The sequence below is a fragment of the Dipodomys merriami genome, unplaced genomic scaffold (genome assembly GCF_024711535.1).
Source record: "Dipodomys merriami isolate MVZ:Mamm:240054 unplaced genomic scaffold, mDipMer1.0.p SCAF_20, whole genome shotgun sequence".
In the NCBI taxonomy this organism is placed as follows: domain Eukaryota; kingdom Metazoa; phylum Chordata; class Mammalia; order Rodentia; family Heteromyidae; genus Dipodomys; species Dipodomys merriami.
Window position 1 is genome coordinate 21,815,605 of NW_027203382.1, and position 15,916 is coordinate 21,831,520.

Sequence of the window (15,916 nt, forward strand, 5' to 3'; positions counted from 1 at the left end):
TGAGAGAATCAACTGTTACATGCATGGTCTAAATTTCTCACCTACCAACCTCCTTTGCCATAATTAATTTTGTAATATAACGCACTGTAAGAGGACCATCAAGAGAGTTTGGGGGGCTAATATGTAGCTTAGTGGTAGAATGTTTTGTCTAGCATTCATGAGACCCTGGGTATCATCTTCAGCACCATACACAAACACACACACACACACACACACACTAAAATATAGATATAGATATAGATATAAAAATTGCAGAGAGGAAGGGTCCCTGGCCATCATCAATCAAATAAAATGTAAAATGTTCTCTAGGGATGGGGTAGGGCAGCTTCTGCCACAGTAAGAGAAACTTTATCACCCATCCAGACACACCCAGTGGACTGGCTACCCTGCTCTAAAAGAGACACTTGGAGGAGGGGGCAATAAAAATTATGACAGGAACGCAGGAATTGTGCAGCAGCCTTCAGCTGTGGCCTGGAGATCTCCACCACTCCTGGTGACCGATGAGGGTGTCTAGGCCATCTCTGGACAAGGTAGAGCATTTCTACCAAATCCCTTCACTGTGGAGGTGCAGAAGCCATCTGCCAGGAGACATGATCTCATCCAGTACAGTGGTACTATGAGAGGCACTCACAGAGCCTGGCACCAAACAATGGGCAGTAACTTGGAGCAGTTCTTCAGAGTCACCCCCAATGAGGGGCAAGAAAGTAATGTACTTAATTCTAAGTCTCAGATTCTTACATATGAAATGAATTCAAGAGTAACACCTAGCCTGGTGCCTGTAATCCTAGCTACTCAGGAGGCTGAGATCTGAGGATCATGGTTCAAAGCCAGCCCAGGCAGGAAAGTCTGTGAGACTCTTATCGCCAATAAACCACCAGGAAACCAGAAGTGGTGCTGTGACTCTAATGGCAGAGCACACCCCTTGAGCTGAAAAGCTGAGGGACAGTGTCCAGGCCCAGAGTTCAAGCCCCACAACCGCCAACAACAACAACAACAAAAGTAACACCTAACTCATATACTACTAATGAGGGTTCATTTGGGTAAAGTAGGTAAAGCATTTTGGTAAGTTCCCAATAAATGTATATGTTTAAGGACAAATCCTTGATCCTTAGGCAGATAATACTCTCACTGATTACACACAAAGGGAAGACTCTAAGAGCTTTCCTTTGAATAAACAAAGACAACAGTGGGAGAAAACACATACACACACACACACACACACACACACACACACACACACACACATTAGTTCAGATCTTTTTAGCTCAGAATCACTTAATGGTAATACTAAACAAACTAGGATAGACTAAAAGGGATTTTATTAACTTACCTCAATGGTATTAAAAAAGGATTCTATCTCACTAACAAAGGCTTCAATCCTTAAGGACTTTTCTTGTAAATTTTCAAGAAATTCTGCTAATTGTACCTGAAAAAAAGAATTAAAAGATCCTTAGTGTATAATACTTGGAAAAAGAACTTCAAGGAATAGGTTCTACTTGTTCTCTATAAATTTAATGTATTTGGTAGACACTATACCATACTCACTAACAAACCAATCCTTGAGTTATTTTTGCTGCTTCATCTAAACTGCAGGAAATTTTATATGATAAACTGGAGGTGCACAACTATTGAAAGTTACTTTAAATTTCTCATGCAAGAAAGGTAAGATGGTGAGCTCAAAGCATACTTACTTTAATGAACTATGGGTGTAAAAGCTTTCGCCTTAGGTCTTGAGTTTTATATAGTCTCAGACAGCAGCCTTTTTGCTAAAATGCTTCAATATACCTGAGCAGTGTCCTCACATAGGCACAAGTGGTATGCATGAAGGACATGGGGTGAGCAGAGTGCCACCTGAAGAAGTCTATAGTAACAAATGACTACTAAAAGGACCCAAAAGTTATGGCAACCTTCAAAGGGTTAAACTTCTCAAGAGGTGATAACCAGATTAAAAAAATGTATGGGATACAGAGCGCTGGTGACTCACGCTTGTAATCCAAGCTACTCAGGAGGCTGAGATCTGAGGATCATGGTTCAAAGCCAGCTTGGAAAAGTCAGAAAAGTCCCCAAGACTCTTATCCCCAATCAACCACTCAAAAACTGGAAGGGGCGTTGTGGCTGAAAGTGGTGGAGCACCAGTCTTGAGTGAAAGAGCTCAAGGACAGTGCCCAGGCCGAGTTCAAGCCCCACAATTAACAACAACAACAACAAGCAATGTACGGGATGAAGGGAGGGAGGGGTATATACTTTAGCTGTTACTACAAAACTTGCAAAAGTCCACCTGACTAAACTAAATAAATAAAACAGATTAACAGAGGTTCAACCATCTGACTATCCACAGAACGGTGATGACACTACATTGCTGAGGTCTCTACAGGATCTGCCCTGTCCTTCCCTCCGCAACCCATGCCCCCAGTGCCTCCCAGCTCCCATCAACAGGCTGCAATCTTTCCTTGGACTCTTTCCAAGGGTGTTCTCTATCTCTAGAATGTTCTCCTGGCCTTTGACTTCTACCACAGCGCTCACTGGCTCTCTTAAGGCTCAGCCATGTTTTCAGAGACATCTTCCCCAGGGCTCCCCTTTCGACTCCACTATTTCCCTCCCCAAAGCACATTATATCCCATACCACAACCCTGTACTGATTTGGGTAGTCCTACAAGACCCTCTTTTTTTTTTTAAGTTTTTCCTCTCAAGTCTAATGATGAAAAACATTCTGGACATAAAAAGGTCCATAAACATTAAGAAAGAAGAAAATGAATGAAAGGAAGAGAATGATGGACAAAAGTTAGGCCACTATGAAAGAGTGGAGGAGTAATTTGTACATGCAACAATCAATGCCTACACAAGTACAAAAGCCCACCTATAAAAGGCTAAAGAATTCTCAACTTACAATTTTTAATTGATTTTTATTTCTAAAAAGTTGTCAACCAACTATTAATCTCATGGTTGACATAGCATAATGAAGCAAACTTCCCCGGCTTTAGTCAACTAGGTCATACTTTGTCCTCATACTCTTTAGAGAAGATCAAGGAGAAAAAAAACCCTAAAATATTTTTAAGCAGGTTACAGCTCTACTTTTGAAATTTTTCAATTAACAGTTTTCATTTTCAAAACTTACAGATGAACAAAACATAGTTAAGAAATCTGAAAAATCTGCTTCTTTCTTCTGATGGTATCTGGTAGCTGTTCCTTAACAAGTATCACTGTGAAATGGGCTACCCTTCACGGAGCTAACACAAAAGAAGTTGCTCCACCCACTTCCTCTAAACTTTAATAGGTAAAGTTTTAACAGAATTTTTCCCTGGAAAAATAGAATCAGTTGAGAAGGATTAATTTGGTAGGTAGATAAAAACCAGGATTCTCATATATAATTTTATTTAATCAACATGAGCCTGACAGTTATTTAACAGCAACCTAATTGGATGGTCATTTTTTAAATCACTGTTATTAACAAGCTTCTGAGCCAACAAATATGGCTATACAGTCAATAGTGTGAACTCTGGCATCATCCTGCCCTAGTTACCAATCCCAGCTCTGCATCTGATCACCTTGGCAAATCACTTAAACAAACTGAGCACATTTCATTATGTACAAATTGATGGTGGAGACAGGGGAGCTATAATGTGTCAAAAGCATCCTGTATATAAATAACATAGCACAGGCTTGGCACAGAGTAAGTGCTCCACTCATGTTATTTGCCAATTTTAAGATCACTCTGGCTGCTGTCTGAGAAACAAAGAGGCAGAGGAAAACTATTAGAAGTGATTGAAAGTAGATGAGAGAATCAAAGATTCAATGCTAGTTTCCAATGGCCATCTCCAAAGAAATGGGATCTTTGTAATCATATATATAGGGTATGTGTTGTGACATTAGACATTATGTTTATAGGATGCTATAAAAATAGGCAAAAAGAATGTAAAAATTGCCCTTTGAGCATATTTTATAAGCCAAAGTAGAAAATCAAAATTTTAAATCTGTTTCAGTATTTTTATAAAATTTACAATAGGGATAGAGGTATGGTTCAGTCATAAAGCACCCACCTTGCAAGTGTTAGGTCCTGAGTTCAAACTCTAGTAACACCAGAGGGAAAACATTTTTAAACTGCTCAACGTAATATAGGTATATGTCAAGGACAATATTGCATATTATATTACTAAACTATATTTTCTATTCAGAAGTATATTTTTTAAGTGTAAAGTCATTTGGCTATTGGGGGGGGGAGGGTAGTCCTAGAGCTTTACCTCAGGGACTGGGTGGTGTCCCTGAGCTTTTTTTTTTTCCTCAAGATTAGTGCTCTACTACTTGAGTCATAGCTCTACTTCCAGTTTTTCAGAGTTTCCTGCCCAGGCTGACTTCAAACCACTATCCTAAGTAGCTAGGATTACAGATGTGAGCCATTTTGGCATTTTTGAAAATGTAAAGATCATTCCTATAAGATGACAAGCCCCTCATAGGCAATGCTCCTAAATCCCTAGGACTTAGAAAAATGCCTTGCCTATAGCATATGTCCAACAAGTATTTCTCAAACTAATCTGTGTGTGTGTGTGTGCGCGCGCGCGCACTTGCGCGCGTGCATGTGTGTGCAGGGGCTTGAACTCAGAGCCTAGACGCTGCCTTTGAGCTTTTCCATTCATGGAGGACTCTACGACTCAAGACACAACTCTACTTCCAGCTTTTTGGTGATTATTGGACATAAGGCTCTTCCAGACTTTCCTTCCTAGGCTGACTTCAGGCCACAATCCTTAGATCTCAGTCTTCCAAGTAACTAGTAACTAGATTACATGTGTGAGCCAATGGTGCCCAGCTTGTCAAACCAATCTTAACTAAATCCTTAGAGAGGCATTCTTAGTTGTCCTTCAGATTATTCTGCTTAAGGATGAATATACTAAATATCAGTCATATAATATAAAAGTGACTACATTATATTGTTTGTTTTAAAATGGATTTACCTTAACAGCACTTATTGCTGTGTCAAGCGTTGAAACCTCGTGGTCTTTGTGGGTGTCAAATGCCTTGTCCATTGCAGAAATGAGGCTTTTACAGGTATAGCAATATGCCTCAACCTGGGACCTTTTTGGTTCTTTTTGTGCCTTCTCAGTCACTAACGCTGACACCAATTGATCTTCTTCTGTCCTCTCTCTACCCAACTCTTTCTGTTCAGCAGACATACTTTGTTCTGCCTCTCTTGCAAATTCATGTTTCTTGAGGTGTTCAAAGGATTCCTTTTCTTGAGATAACACATTTTTAGATGTGGATTCTGAATGTAGTTCTCCTGATAAAATGTTTTGACTGACCACTTCATAATTCATGGACTCAACAAATTCATATTCATCCTGTACAGGGCTATTGCGGTGTCTCTCTTCACTTGGCTCAGCTGGGACCAGTCTTCTAGATCCTGCTGGTGGTGTTTCTTGAATATAGGTAGCACCAGATGCAAATTCTTCTTCCTCTGGGAAAGACACTTGTACTGGGACATTCAAATTGACCTCTGGACTGGCATTTCCTACCTCATTGCCCTGAGTGCTTGGTTCTTCTGCACCCTCTGAAACTTGACAGGTGTCTTCAAATGGAACTGCATAGCTCATTTTTTGAGTAACCACTCTGACTTCCTCAGCTATGGCTACTTTCCTCTGTGTTGCCACTTCACCACGCATCTCCATGTGGCCAACTGGTTCTTTTTCTGTATAAATAGCCTTTGGTTCTTCTTCCAGACTCTTCTTCCAAATAACTCCAGGCTTCCCCCAAATGTCTTCTTCTGCAGCTATCAGTTGGTATGAATCATCCTTAACAACTGGTTTTTCTTCTAGACCTTGGCCTTGGTCTTTTTGAGTTACAGACATGTCAAGAAGAATGTCATCCCTGAGTGTATACTTCTCAAAATACATTCCTCTGCCATCGTCAATGTCAGAATGTCTGCTCTGAAGTGATGTCTCCGAATTCACACTGTCACCTTCATTAGCTGTCTTGCCTTCTCCCTTCTTCTGCCCAATTGCCTCTTCATATAAAAATGCAAGTGCAGGTGGCTCTCCCAGAAGCTCAGGATTCACAGCTTTGACAGTGGTAGGAAATATCTGAGCTCTTGACAAAACTCCTTCTTCTGCATCAAATAAAGGCATTCCAGGTGACCTAGAGTCCACATCTCTGTTTGTGCCCTTTGAAGAGGTTACATCTGCTGATTCTCCAATAACCAAAGATTTTTGTGGCTCTGGGTGAGGTAATTTTTTGTGGTCCTTTTCTAATCCATGAAAGCTTTCATCTAATTTCACCAAGTCATATTTGTGTTCCGGGGCACTCTGCTGTGAACTTTCTGGGGAAGTTTCTTTTCTGGCTCTCTTTGAGAGTTCCTCTTCAATCGTTAATTTCCACGGAGCTTTCTGCTTTTCTGGATCTGGGGAGATGTTATAATCGATCAAAGTGTATTTTTCAAAATAATCTTCTTCACTGGGAATTATCTGCTGAGTGAAAATTAAATCACCTGTCTCTGGATTGGTGGCTCTCTCCTCTTTTGTTTTATGAGTTGCCTTTTGTTCACTTTCCTTCCTTCCTTTTCTATCAGAATCATTTAAGTTGCTCTTTAGGGTTCCATGGGAAACAACTTCCTCACTCTCCTCATGGAGGAATGTTGTTTTAAATGGGGCTTTCTCTTGCAAACATTCTAACTCAGCTTGCATTTGTTCACTTTCTTCCTGATCCACTGAAGGAATAAAGGCAGGAGCATGAATATTCAATATCTCACAGCCTTCAGAAATGATACTGAAGGCACTCTTCTGATCTTCTGAAAGTCCCACTGGCTTACTAGTTGCTATAAATTCTTCCTCTTTTGCATTTGTGCCTTCAGGCTCCTTGGACATTTCCTTGGTAGAAGTCATTTCATCAGCAATGATTGCTGATGTATTAATTATAAATTGAGCATAATTGCTTGTTGCTGAAGAATGTGGTTCATTTATGTGGGCATCTCCTCTTGTCTCAAAATGGCGCCTTGAAACAAGAATGGATTGTTTAGGTATCTCAGATGGGTGGTCTTTAAATGTTTGCATGGTATGGACAGTAGGCCTATCTGGAGTTAATTCTGACCATGGAACTTCCTGTTTCTTCATTGTACTAATTTCTGGAGAAGTTCCTGAAACAAGAGGTTGTGGCTTCCCCAGTGACAGCAAATATGGAGGTGTTTCTAATTTCTTTGCTTCATTAGAAGGAAGATCTAATGTCATTTCAGAGTCTGGAGACGGAGGTCCTCGCTTAATGCTTTCATTTGTGATAGCTACTGAGCCATCATTGGATAGTTCTGATACAATAAACTTTTCCTCTTTGAGACTTGACATGACTTTTCCTTTGCTTGACTTTTCTAATTCTAGATTTCCTTCCTGAGGTAACGAATGGTTATCTATTTCATCATGATGCGGAACCACCGGGCGGAATACCTTGGTTTTCTCCACCAAAACTTTACTTTCTTCTAATGGATATGGTTGAGTTTCAACTGTCATTCTTTCTCTGATTTCTGGGTGAGCCTCTGAGAGCATGCTTTCTGGTTTTTCAGTAATTGGTGGTGTTTTAATGGATGAAAGAGGTTGAGTTTCATCCAAAGAATGACCTAAAGAGACAGGGGGGTTTTCAGGCACAGACCGGGCTATAGTCAAAGAGTACGGTTGGCTTTCCTGCTTCCTTTCTTCTGAAAATATCTGTGCCTGCCTGTCTTTTCCTTCTCTTTCCTCCTCAGAAGCTACAATAATGTCAGGCCTTTCCTTGTGTTCTTTTGAATAGATGTGCTCCAGGCTCACAGCAACTCTTGATTCTCCTAGTTTAGTAGGTCTAAAGTCAGGTATCATTTGTGACTCCCCTATTCCTTGATTTTCTCTATGCTTGAAAGAAACCATCACTTCGGGGTTTTCTACCATCTCCTTCTTTTCTGTCAAGGCAAATGGTGTCGTTTCCAGGCTATCTTTCTTCTCTTCAGAATGTTTCAAAGTAGATTTGGACATTTCCTTCTTGAACCTGTCCTCGCTAAGATTAGCTAAGCTGTCTTTTGATTCTTGTACTGACAAAATTATTTGCTCTGCAGGCTTCTCTGATTGCTTCTTTGTATATTTACTTGTGATGTCAGATGAAACTTCTTTGGGCTGTTGTGGCATCTTATCTACTACATCAAAGGAAATATGTGATTTTTCTTTTTGATCAAGGCTTGGCTCTTCCTTAAGAACAGCAACATTCCATGGAGATGAAGGAACGCTTGCTGGCTTCTGGTGGCTTTTACTCTCAGGAACAGGGAAAGGAATCACATTTTTGGCTTCTTCCATTACTGATTTCTCACCCATAGGGGCATAAGGTTGAATTCCAAGATTCTCCTCAGTTGTAGCTAACTTTATGCCCATTTTCTCTGAATAGTCTGAGATTTCTTTCTTCTCATAATCTTCACTATAGACCTCAAAGTTAGATTTGGGCTGTTCTAAAGCTTCTGTGTTTGATAAAGATGTGGAGTTTTCTTTAAGGTCTTGACCTTCTGTAGATTTAACTCTGCATTCTTCAGCCATTTTAAGTTTTACCTCTGGTACTGAAAGATCAGCTGTTTTCCGACTTACACCAGCATCAGGAGGAATTGTACCTTCGGGCTCTACCATGGTCACTGCTTTTTCTACAGAGGGACTTGGCTGAGTTTCTAACTCTTTTTCAGCAACTTTGTCTTCTGAAGTGCTTGATCCAAAAAATAAACTGGACATCCATGATTTGAAAGATGAAATTCCTTTCTTTCCCTTTTCCTCAGGAAGACTTTGCTCCACCACCTTAGGCTTTTCGGGAAGTTTTTGTGTCACCTCAGGTATCTCGGGGGCTTGAAGTTCTTCAGGTGCTTGGATTGAGGGGCTGGGCTTCCTTCGTGTGGGTATTTCAGGAGCAGGTTTCCTTACCTCATTACTATTATGTACAACCTTTGACTGAACCATTTTTGATTCTGCAAATGTCTTCTCTCCAGGTAGAGGAGCTGTGCACCTGTGGGCTTCATTTTCTTGGCCCATTGTGGGTTCCACAACTTCTGCTTTCACAGTGCCTGGCTCTACCCCTTCCACTGATGGGCCAAGCACCACTTTCTGGGGTGTTTTTTCAGGAAGTAGTGTGATTTCTTTCTGGTTCTCTGCTTTGGAAGGCTTGGAAAATTCACCGTTTACTTTCTCCAATATCAAGCTTTCCTTCCCCATCATAGAATGGATCTGTCTCTCCTCTGCTACGTTTCTTTCTCTACTTGGTCCTTGAGCCAACTTCACTTCTTCAGAAAAGTAAGTTTTAGTTGATAAAACAAAACCATCATTGATAGAGGTATTGAGAGCAGACACTGGTTCTTGTAATTCAGCAGAATATGGCAGAGCCTGCATTTTGATTTCTCCTGTCTGATCCTCATCGGATGCAGCAGCCTGGAGCTGCTCTGTCATCAGAGCATCGCTGCCAGAGAAAGCCAGCTGCTCAGACTCTCTTCTTCCTCCTTCATGTTGACCAGCCAAATCATCTGGCTTTTGCAGCATCCTGTTATCATCTTTTGGAAAAGGAAAAGACTCTTTCATTGTGGCGCCTTTCACATCTGCAGGCTCAAGTGAAATAAATGATTTTGATTGTTCCACAGGCAAATTTTCTTTCATAAATAAAAATTGTTTGGCACCCAACTCTGGCTGATCTGCATGAGAGCTGCTCACATCGGGCAATGTAGCAGCTTGAGCTGAATGAAGTGCTCTTTCGGGCTTCTTTTGTTCCACAAGGATGTCAGGGGAAACAATCGTTGATGGTTTTGTAGCAGACACAAGACGTTCCCTGTTTTCTTCATTTCCTTCTCCTCTGTAACTAAGCTCAGCTCGACTCTTTTCTAAAACAGAACCCCCAGTTTCAGTTACAAGAGACTGTATTGCTTTTATATCTATGGACCCACTTGGCCCACTTAAACCACCAGGCAATTCGGACCTAGCACTTGGCGGTTCGGATAGGTGGAGTAGCTTGTCTTTCTTCTCATGCTCTCTAGGAAGCTCTGCCACAGCAAGTCCCTGTTTTCCTGAGAGGAAATCTTGCACTGGAGAAGATTCCTCTCCTGCTTGTTTGTTCTCACCATCCCCGAGAGTCAGCGATGCTGGCTCTAAATCTTCTGACACTAAATTTTCAAACTTAGGAGAAGAAATGGTTGTCTCCTCATTTTTGCTTTTTGGAATTACAGGTTTAGGTACAGGTGACACGTTTTGTGCTGAAGGAAATTTGGTTTCTTCACTGAGGTGGAGTGAAAGAGAAGGTTCTGGCCTTGATGCCTCTGAGGCAGACACCAAGTTCTTCTGTGATGAAACGGAACGTTCAGAGCTGAGGCTTGCAGAAAATGAAAGACCTTGTTTTTCTCCTACTCTTGATTCCTCAGATTCATCAGAATGCTGAGAGGATGACACTTTAGATACCGGCATCACTGGCTTAATTTCTTCCATTTCTACTTTTGACAAAACAGAATGCTCTGTTATAGAAGATCTACTTGGAGAGGAATCTAATTTAATTTCTTTCTCTGATTCTGACCAAGCTGAATCTTTGGGTAAAGAAGTTTCAGTGAGAGAAGCACTTTTAGTTACTTTTTCTTCTTTTCGAACAGAATGCTCATCTATCACTGCGGTTGGTGGCAAGCCTCTGCTTACTTCATCTTCTCCTAGTCTTGCTAATAAACCTGCATGTTCTACAGGAGTAGCAAGAGATGAATCTGTCAGGATGTCTTCTCTTGCTGTCTTGGTGAAGCTTACATCAAGCTTCGTTGCAGGTACTGTGGTTGTTGAGAGGCTGGGTTCAGCTCTTTTCTTTCTTTCTTCTGGCAAAGCTGAAGTTGGTGCAGGTGGACTGTGTTCAAGTTCCTTTCCTGTTCCTGCCGAGGCTGAGTGAAGCTCTCTCGATATGTTGGAATCATGTTTCACTTCTGTTTTCACTTCAGAGAAAATCTCAGGTCCAGAAATAGATGTTTCCTTTGGAGATGAAGATGGTTTTGCTACTTCAGGCTCATTCTTTGACAACCTTCTCTCTTCTAGTTCAGAAGTCATAGTTGGAGCGGAACTGGGTTTGACATCCTTCTTTGGCTCATCTACCAAGTCAGGCAAAAGTGAAGAATATTGCATCCCAGACCCTGGAATATTTGAAGACTGAGGCTCCAGTTTTTGATCCTGCGATCCACGTGCTATAGCTGCTTGAGAATTGGAAGCAGTTTCTTCTTCTCTGACTTTTGGCAAAGTCATCTGCTCCTCTTCAACTTTTCCACTAAGTGAGGCTTTGGGCTCCTGTTCTTTCTTTGCATGAACTGAATCGGGTGAAACTGAAAACTGAGATGCAGGAGAAACAAGTTTAGTTTCTCCCTTTACCATGGATGACTGTTCGGGTGATAGGGCAGGTGCCGTGGCTGCTGATGAACTGACCTTAATTTCTCCCTTCTCCAATCTACTGGTCAAAGATGGTAAACCCCTGTCTTCAGGTTCAGATGACTGAGTTTTCTGCTGATGTGACAAAATGAGATATTCAGATACAGATGTGGAGATTGTTTGAGCATCTGACTTGATTTCTTGGTCAGCTTTATTTACTGCAGGCAGCAGGCTTGAGTCTTCAGGCTCAGACATGACAGAGAAAGGCTCAGATATTTGCTCAGGCACTGGGGTTGCAGCTGTTGATCCCATCTCTCCCTCCTCTGCTTCTGAAAAGTAGGAATATCCTGAAGCTGATCTTGCAGTTAGTAGGGGATCTGGCTCAGTTTCATTTTTCTCCATGTCTGGAATTCTATAGGGTGGAATTGAAACTTGGGATGCTGAGTCTGGAGAAAACAGTTCCATTTCTTCAGTGTCTTCATCTGACAAAATAGTTTGTTCAGATGGTGATGTTAAACACACTGGTGAATCACACTCAAGTTCCCTTTTCCCTGTTTCCTGTGTTGCATAAGGTGAAAATGAGAATTCTGATGCAAATGCAGAATCAGGAGAAAAAGGGCCAATGTCTTCTTGTCGCTGTTCTGATAGATTTGTAGGCGAGGAGGCACTTTTTAGATGTAGAGGGGATCTCTGGGTAATTTCTTCCTCCTGGGGCTCTGGTGTTGCATATGGTGGTGCTGAGAAATCAGAAGTGGATGTGGAAGAAGGTGAAAACCGCTCTGCCTCTATTGTCTCTTCTGACAAGGCTACATCTTCAGAGGGACTGGTTGAGGGTGGTGAGGTCTGGCATTCAGAAGCCATCTCAGGGGAGTGTGGTAAGAAAGTGCATTCAGGGGCTGAAGCTATATCTGGGGAATATGGTCCAAGGGTTTCCTTTTGTTCTTCAGACAAAGCTCTGTGCTTAGAAATGCCTTTTTGTTTGAGTTGGGGCACATCATCCATTATCTTCCTTTGGGATTCCTGTGTTGCTTTTGGTGGAACTGTAGGTTTGGAAGTCAGTTTTGAATCTGGTATGAAATGTTCATCTGACAGGGCTGTGTGATCTGACATAGGAGCAGCAGGCAGTGGTGACTGATTTGCAGAAGTTGTCTCCATTGTGGGTGGTGAGAGACAAGGTTCAGAAATAGAGGTCACAGTGGGAGAATATGGAGAAGTGTCTTCCTTCTCTTCTCCTGATAGAACGATGGGCTCGGAAGAACCCTGTGGTTTTAACAGGGACTTGGAACCAATTGTTTTCTTCAGTGAGTCTGGTGTTGCATGGGATGGAGGTAAATACTCAGAAGCAGATGTGGAGTCTGGTGTGTAAGGCCCACTTTCTAAGGCCTCATCTCCTGATAGGATCTCCGATGTAACTGCTGAAAACAATGGGGACTGGCACTCAGGGATTTTCTCAGTTGTTGATGGTGACAGAGAGCGCTCAGATACAGAGGCCAAAGATGGAGAATAAGGCTCCAACTCCTCACGATCTTCCTCCAGCAAAACTTCTTCTGCAGTGGATGGAGGAACCACCTCAACGTCTTGCTTCTCTTGTTCATGGTTCAAATCTTGTGGGACTGAATACTCTGAGGCAAAAGCAGAATCGGTGGAAACAGACTCGTTTTCCTCTCTTTCTTCCTCAGACCAAGTGACATGGTCAGGCACGGGTGTTGTCTCTAAAGGTAGAGGTGGCTTCTCTTCTTTGTGCTCCACTTCAGGAGACACACGTGATGGGAAGGGCTTCTCTGAAACTAATGGACTTTCTGGGTAATCAAGTTCTATGATTTCTTCTGCTAAGTCAGGGTCTTCAAGTTCAGTAGTAGCAGCTGTTGGTAGAGACTCTCCTACTTCATCTTTCCCCGGTTCTTGCAATGTTAGAGAGATGAATGGCTCAGGCATGTATTCCTTCTTCTCTCCCTGGGCACTGGGGTGAGGAGGAGTCAAGCGTTCAGAGGATGGTTCTTCTCTATCTGATGAGATCAGTTCCAGTTCCTCCTCCCCTGGTGCAAACACTTCCTCGGTAGATGTTACCAGGCCTGGTGTCCCCAGAGAATCCTCCTCTGCACCCAGTGCCACAGAATGGTCAGCGGAAAGCGTATCTCTCTTCTTTCCTTCATCAGTGAAAGCTAGAGAGCTCGAAGAGTCAATCTCTGAAGATTCAAAATCTTGTGAATCTGGTTTCAATTCTTCCTTTGCTGTTTCCAGGAACGCAGTGGCGGATGGAAGAGAGGTGGGCTCTGTTTCGTGAGTTTCCACCTCATCCTCTGACTGTTGTGGCACTGACTGTTGAGGTCTGAGCTGTCCTTGCTCTGCAGTGTTATTCCTTGCATAAGAGGAATCTGTATACTTGGTATGTGGTGTGGCGTTTAGTGGTGAATCAACGTAAGATTTCTTCTGCTCCTCATGGCTGAATAATGAGGTAAAGGACTTGGATCCCTTGGAGAGGGCACCTCTCCAGGGTGGAGCAAGCTCTTTCCCTTTGTCATCTTCTATGCTTTGGGCTACTGATTTGCCTCTTTTCGAAACTACATTAGAATCACGATTGTCCAAATCTGGCTCTAGACTAATGGATGCATCTTTTCCCTTCCTATAATGTATCTCTTTAATTACATAACCCTTTGGCAATGTTCCATAAAATTGTAGAGGAATTAGTTCTTCTTTTACTGAATTAAACATCTTGATTTTATATTGCACTGTTCCGATGTAGACAGGCCTTAACACTAATGGCTTGTGTTCTTTGTATATTGCTCCAGTAATAGGAGGAGTATTTGAGGTGGTCTTCTTTTTTCTTGTTTTATCATAAATGCCAGCAGATGACTTCTCTTTCTCTGTGGTTAGTGCTTGGCTCTCTGAAATTAAAGGATTGTCATTTTTGTGTGCTGGAAGATCTTGGGATTCCAAAGAATTTCGTTTTTTATTGCCTTTCCGACGCAATGACGGTGAGCCATGCTTTGACTTATGATTTCTCTTCCGAGCCTTCTTAACTTCATCCACAATGAAGGAAACATTTCCTGGAGGAGAATTCAAAGTTGACCCTTCCAGACTACACACACCGGAAGTCTGACTTTCTTCCGAGGCCCAAGGAGTAGAAGATCTACTTGAGTTGGTCTCCCAGGTGATACCACTGTCTTCCCGCTGAACTGCCACCATGGAAAAGGAGGGGTCAGAGATGATACACTCCTGCTTGGTCTTGCCCTCTTCATCCTGGTCTGATAACCTATAATGAATAACACCATCAACAATTATATTACTAGAATAACAAGACAATATTCATATTAATTATTAAAATAAGTCAATATACTTTAACAAAGGATTCATGTGAAATTAAGATATGAAGATAATGTTGCCATCTATCTACATAAAGAAGAGATTATATAAAAAAATTGAACTCAGGATATCAAATATCTCCCACAACAGAATGAATCAATATCCCTCACACTCAAAGGAAGCCGAAGTTTAATCCAGCATTGCCCCTCCCTAGACTGTCTCCCCACCCCCTTGCGACTCACTGATCACTGTTGCTCAGTCACCAGGACGCTTATCATGTCTCTTGCAACTGTGTCACCTCCAAACCTAACTTCCCTCCTAGATTACTGCCATACATCTCCTACCGGGTCAGCTGGAATCACATCTGCCTCTTTTCTTCTTCACCCTCATCCTCTCCTGTCTGTCTGTCCAGCCTACCCAACATTTTCATCATGGAACTCCTCACACAAAAATATCTGGGAACTTTTCATACCTATAGAATAAGAAAAAAATTAAAAGGGGTATGGATTTAGACCACTGGTAGAGCACTTACCTAGCTCGTACAGATTCTGAGTTCAGTTTCATAGCACAGGGAGGAGGAATTCAAATTTCTTATCACTCTGACCCATAACCAGCTTTATTTTGGAGCACTTACTTCCCCTTCCCCTTCCATAATTTTGGTTTTAACTACAATCACATAACAACATATTGGTCAACAATGGACTTCATAAACCACCATGGTCCCAAGACATTATAATGGAACTGAAAATATCCACTACCTAGTGACAAAGCGGCCATGATGATATCACTCAATGTATCACTCATATTTTCAGTGATGCTTTAGAAACAAATTTACTATACAACAAATCATAAAAGAATATAGCATATATAGTTATGGGCAAGTGGTGCTGTGGCTCAAATGGTAGAGGTTTGCCTTGAGCTGAAGAGCTAAGGGACAGGCCCCAGACTCAGGGTTCAAGCCCCACAACTAACAACAACAACAACAAAAAACACTTATAGTTTAAGGTATGTACAGTATGTAATAATAGATTATGAGAATAAACCATGTGCATATGTAAGTCTATTATTTGTTATCAGTGCTTTTTATAAACTATACTTTAAAAAGTTTACTGTAGGGGGCTGGAATCATAATGCCATGTTATACTATAGCAACCTCACAGATCTTGTGTTCTTTGCATTTCTTAATTTCATCAATAGACAATTGTGCAGGGACATAGCTCAAATGATAGAGCACTTGCTAGCAAGTTATTCAGATCCTGGATTTAATC

The 15,916-nt window shown here is 41.7% G+C and overlaps 1 protein-coding gene across 1 annotated transcript in view; it reads right to left on the bottom strand.

Annotated features, from left to right (window-relative positions):
• LOC138832930 (cardiomyopathy-associated protein 5-like) overlaps nucleotides 1-15,916 on the bottom strand; it is a 92,662-nt gene that overhangs the window by 40,945 nt on the left and 35,801 nt on the right. Inside the window, exons 2-3 of the mRNA XM_070031197.1 lie at nucleotides 4,947-14,598; nucleotides 1,331-1,426 (exon numbers count right to left, since the gene is read on the bottom strand). Coding sequence (XP_069887298.1) covers nucleotides 1,331-1,426; nucleotides 4,947-14,598 — 9,748 coding nt within the window. The remainder of the gene's footprint in view (nucleotides 1-1,330; nucleotides 1,427-4,946; nucleotides 14,599-15,916) is intronic.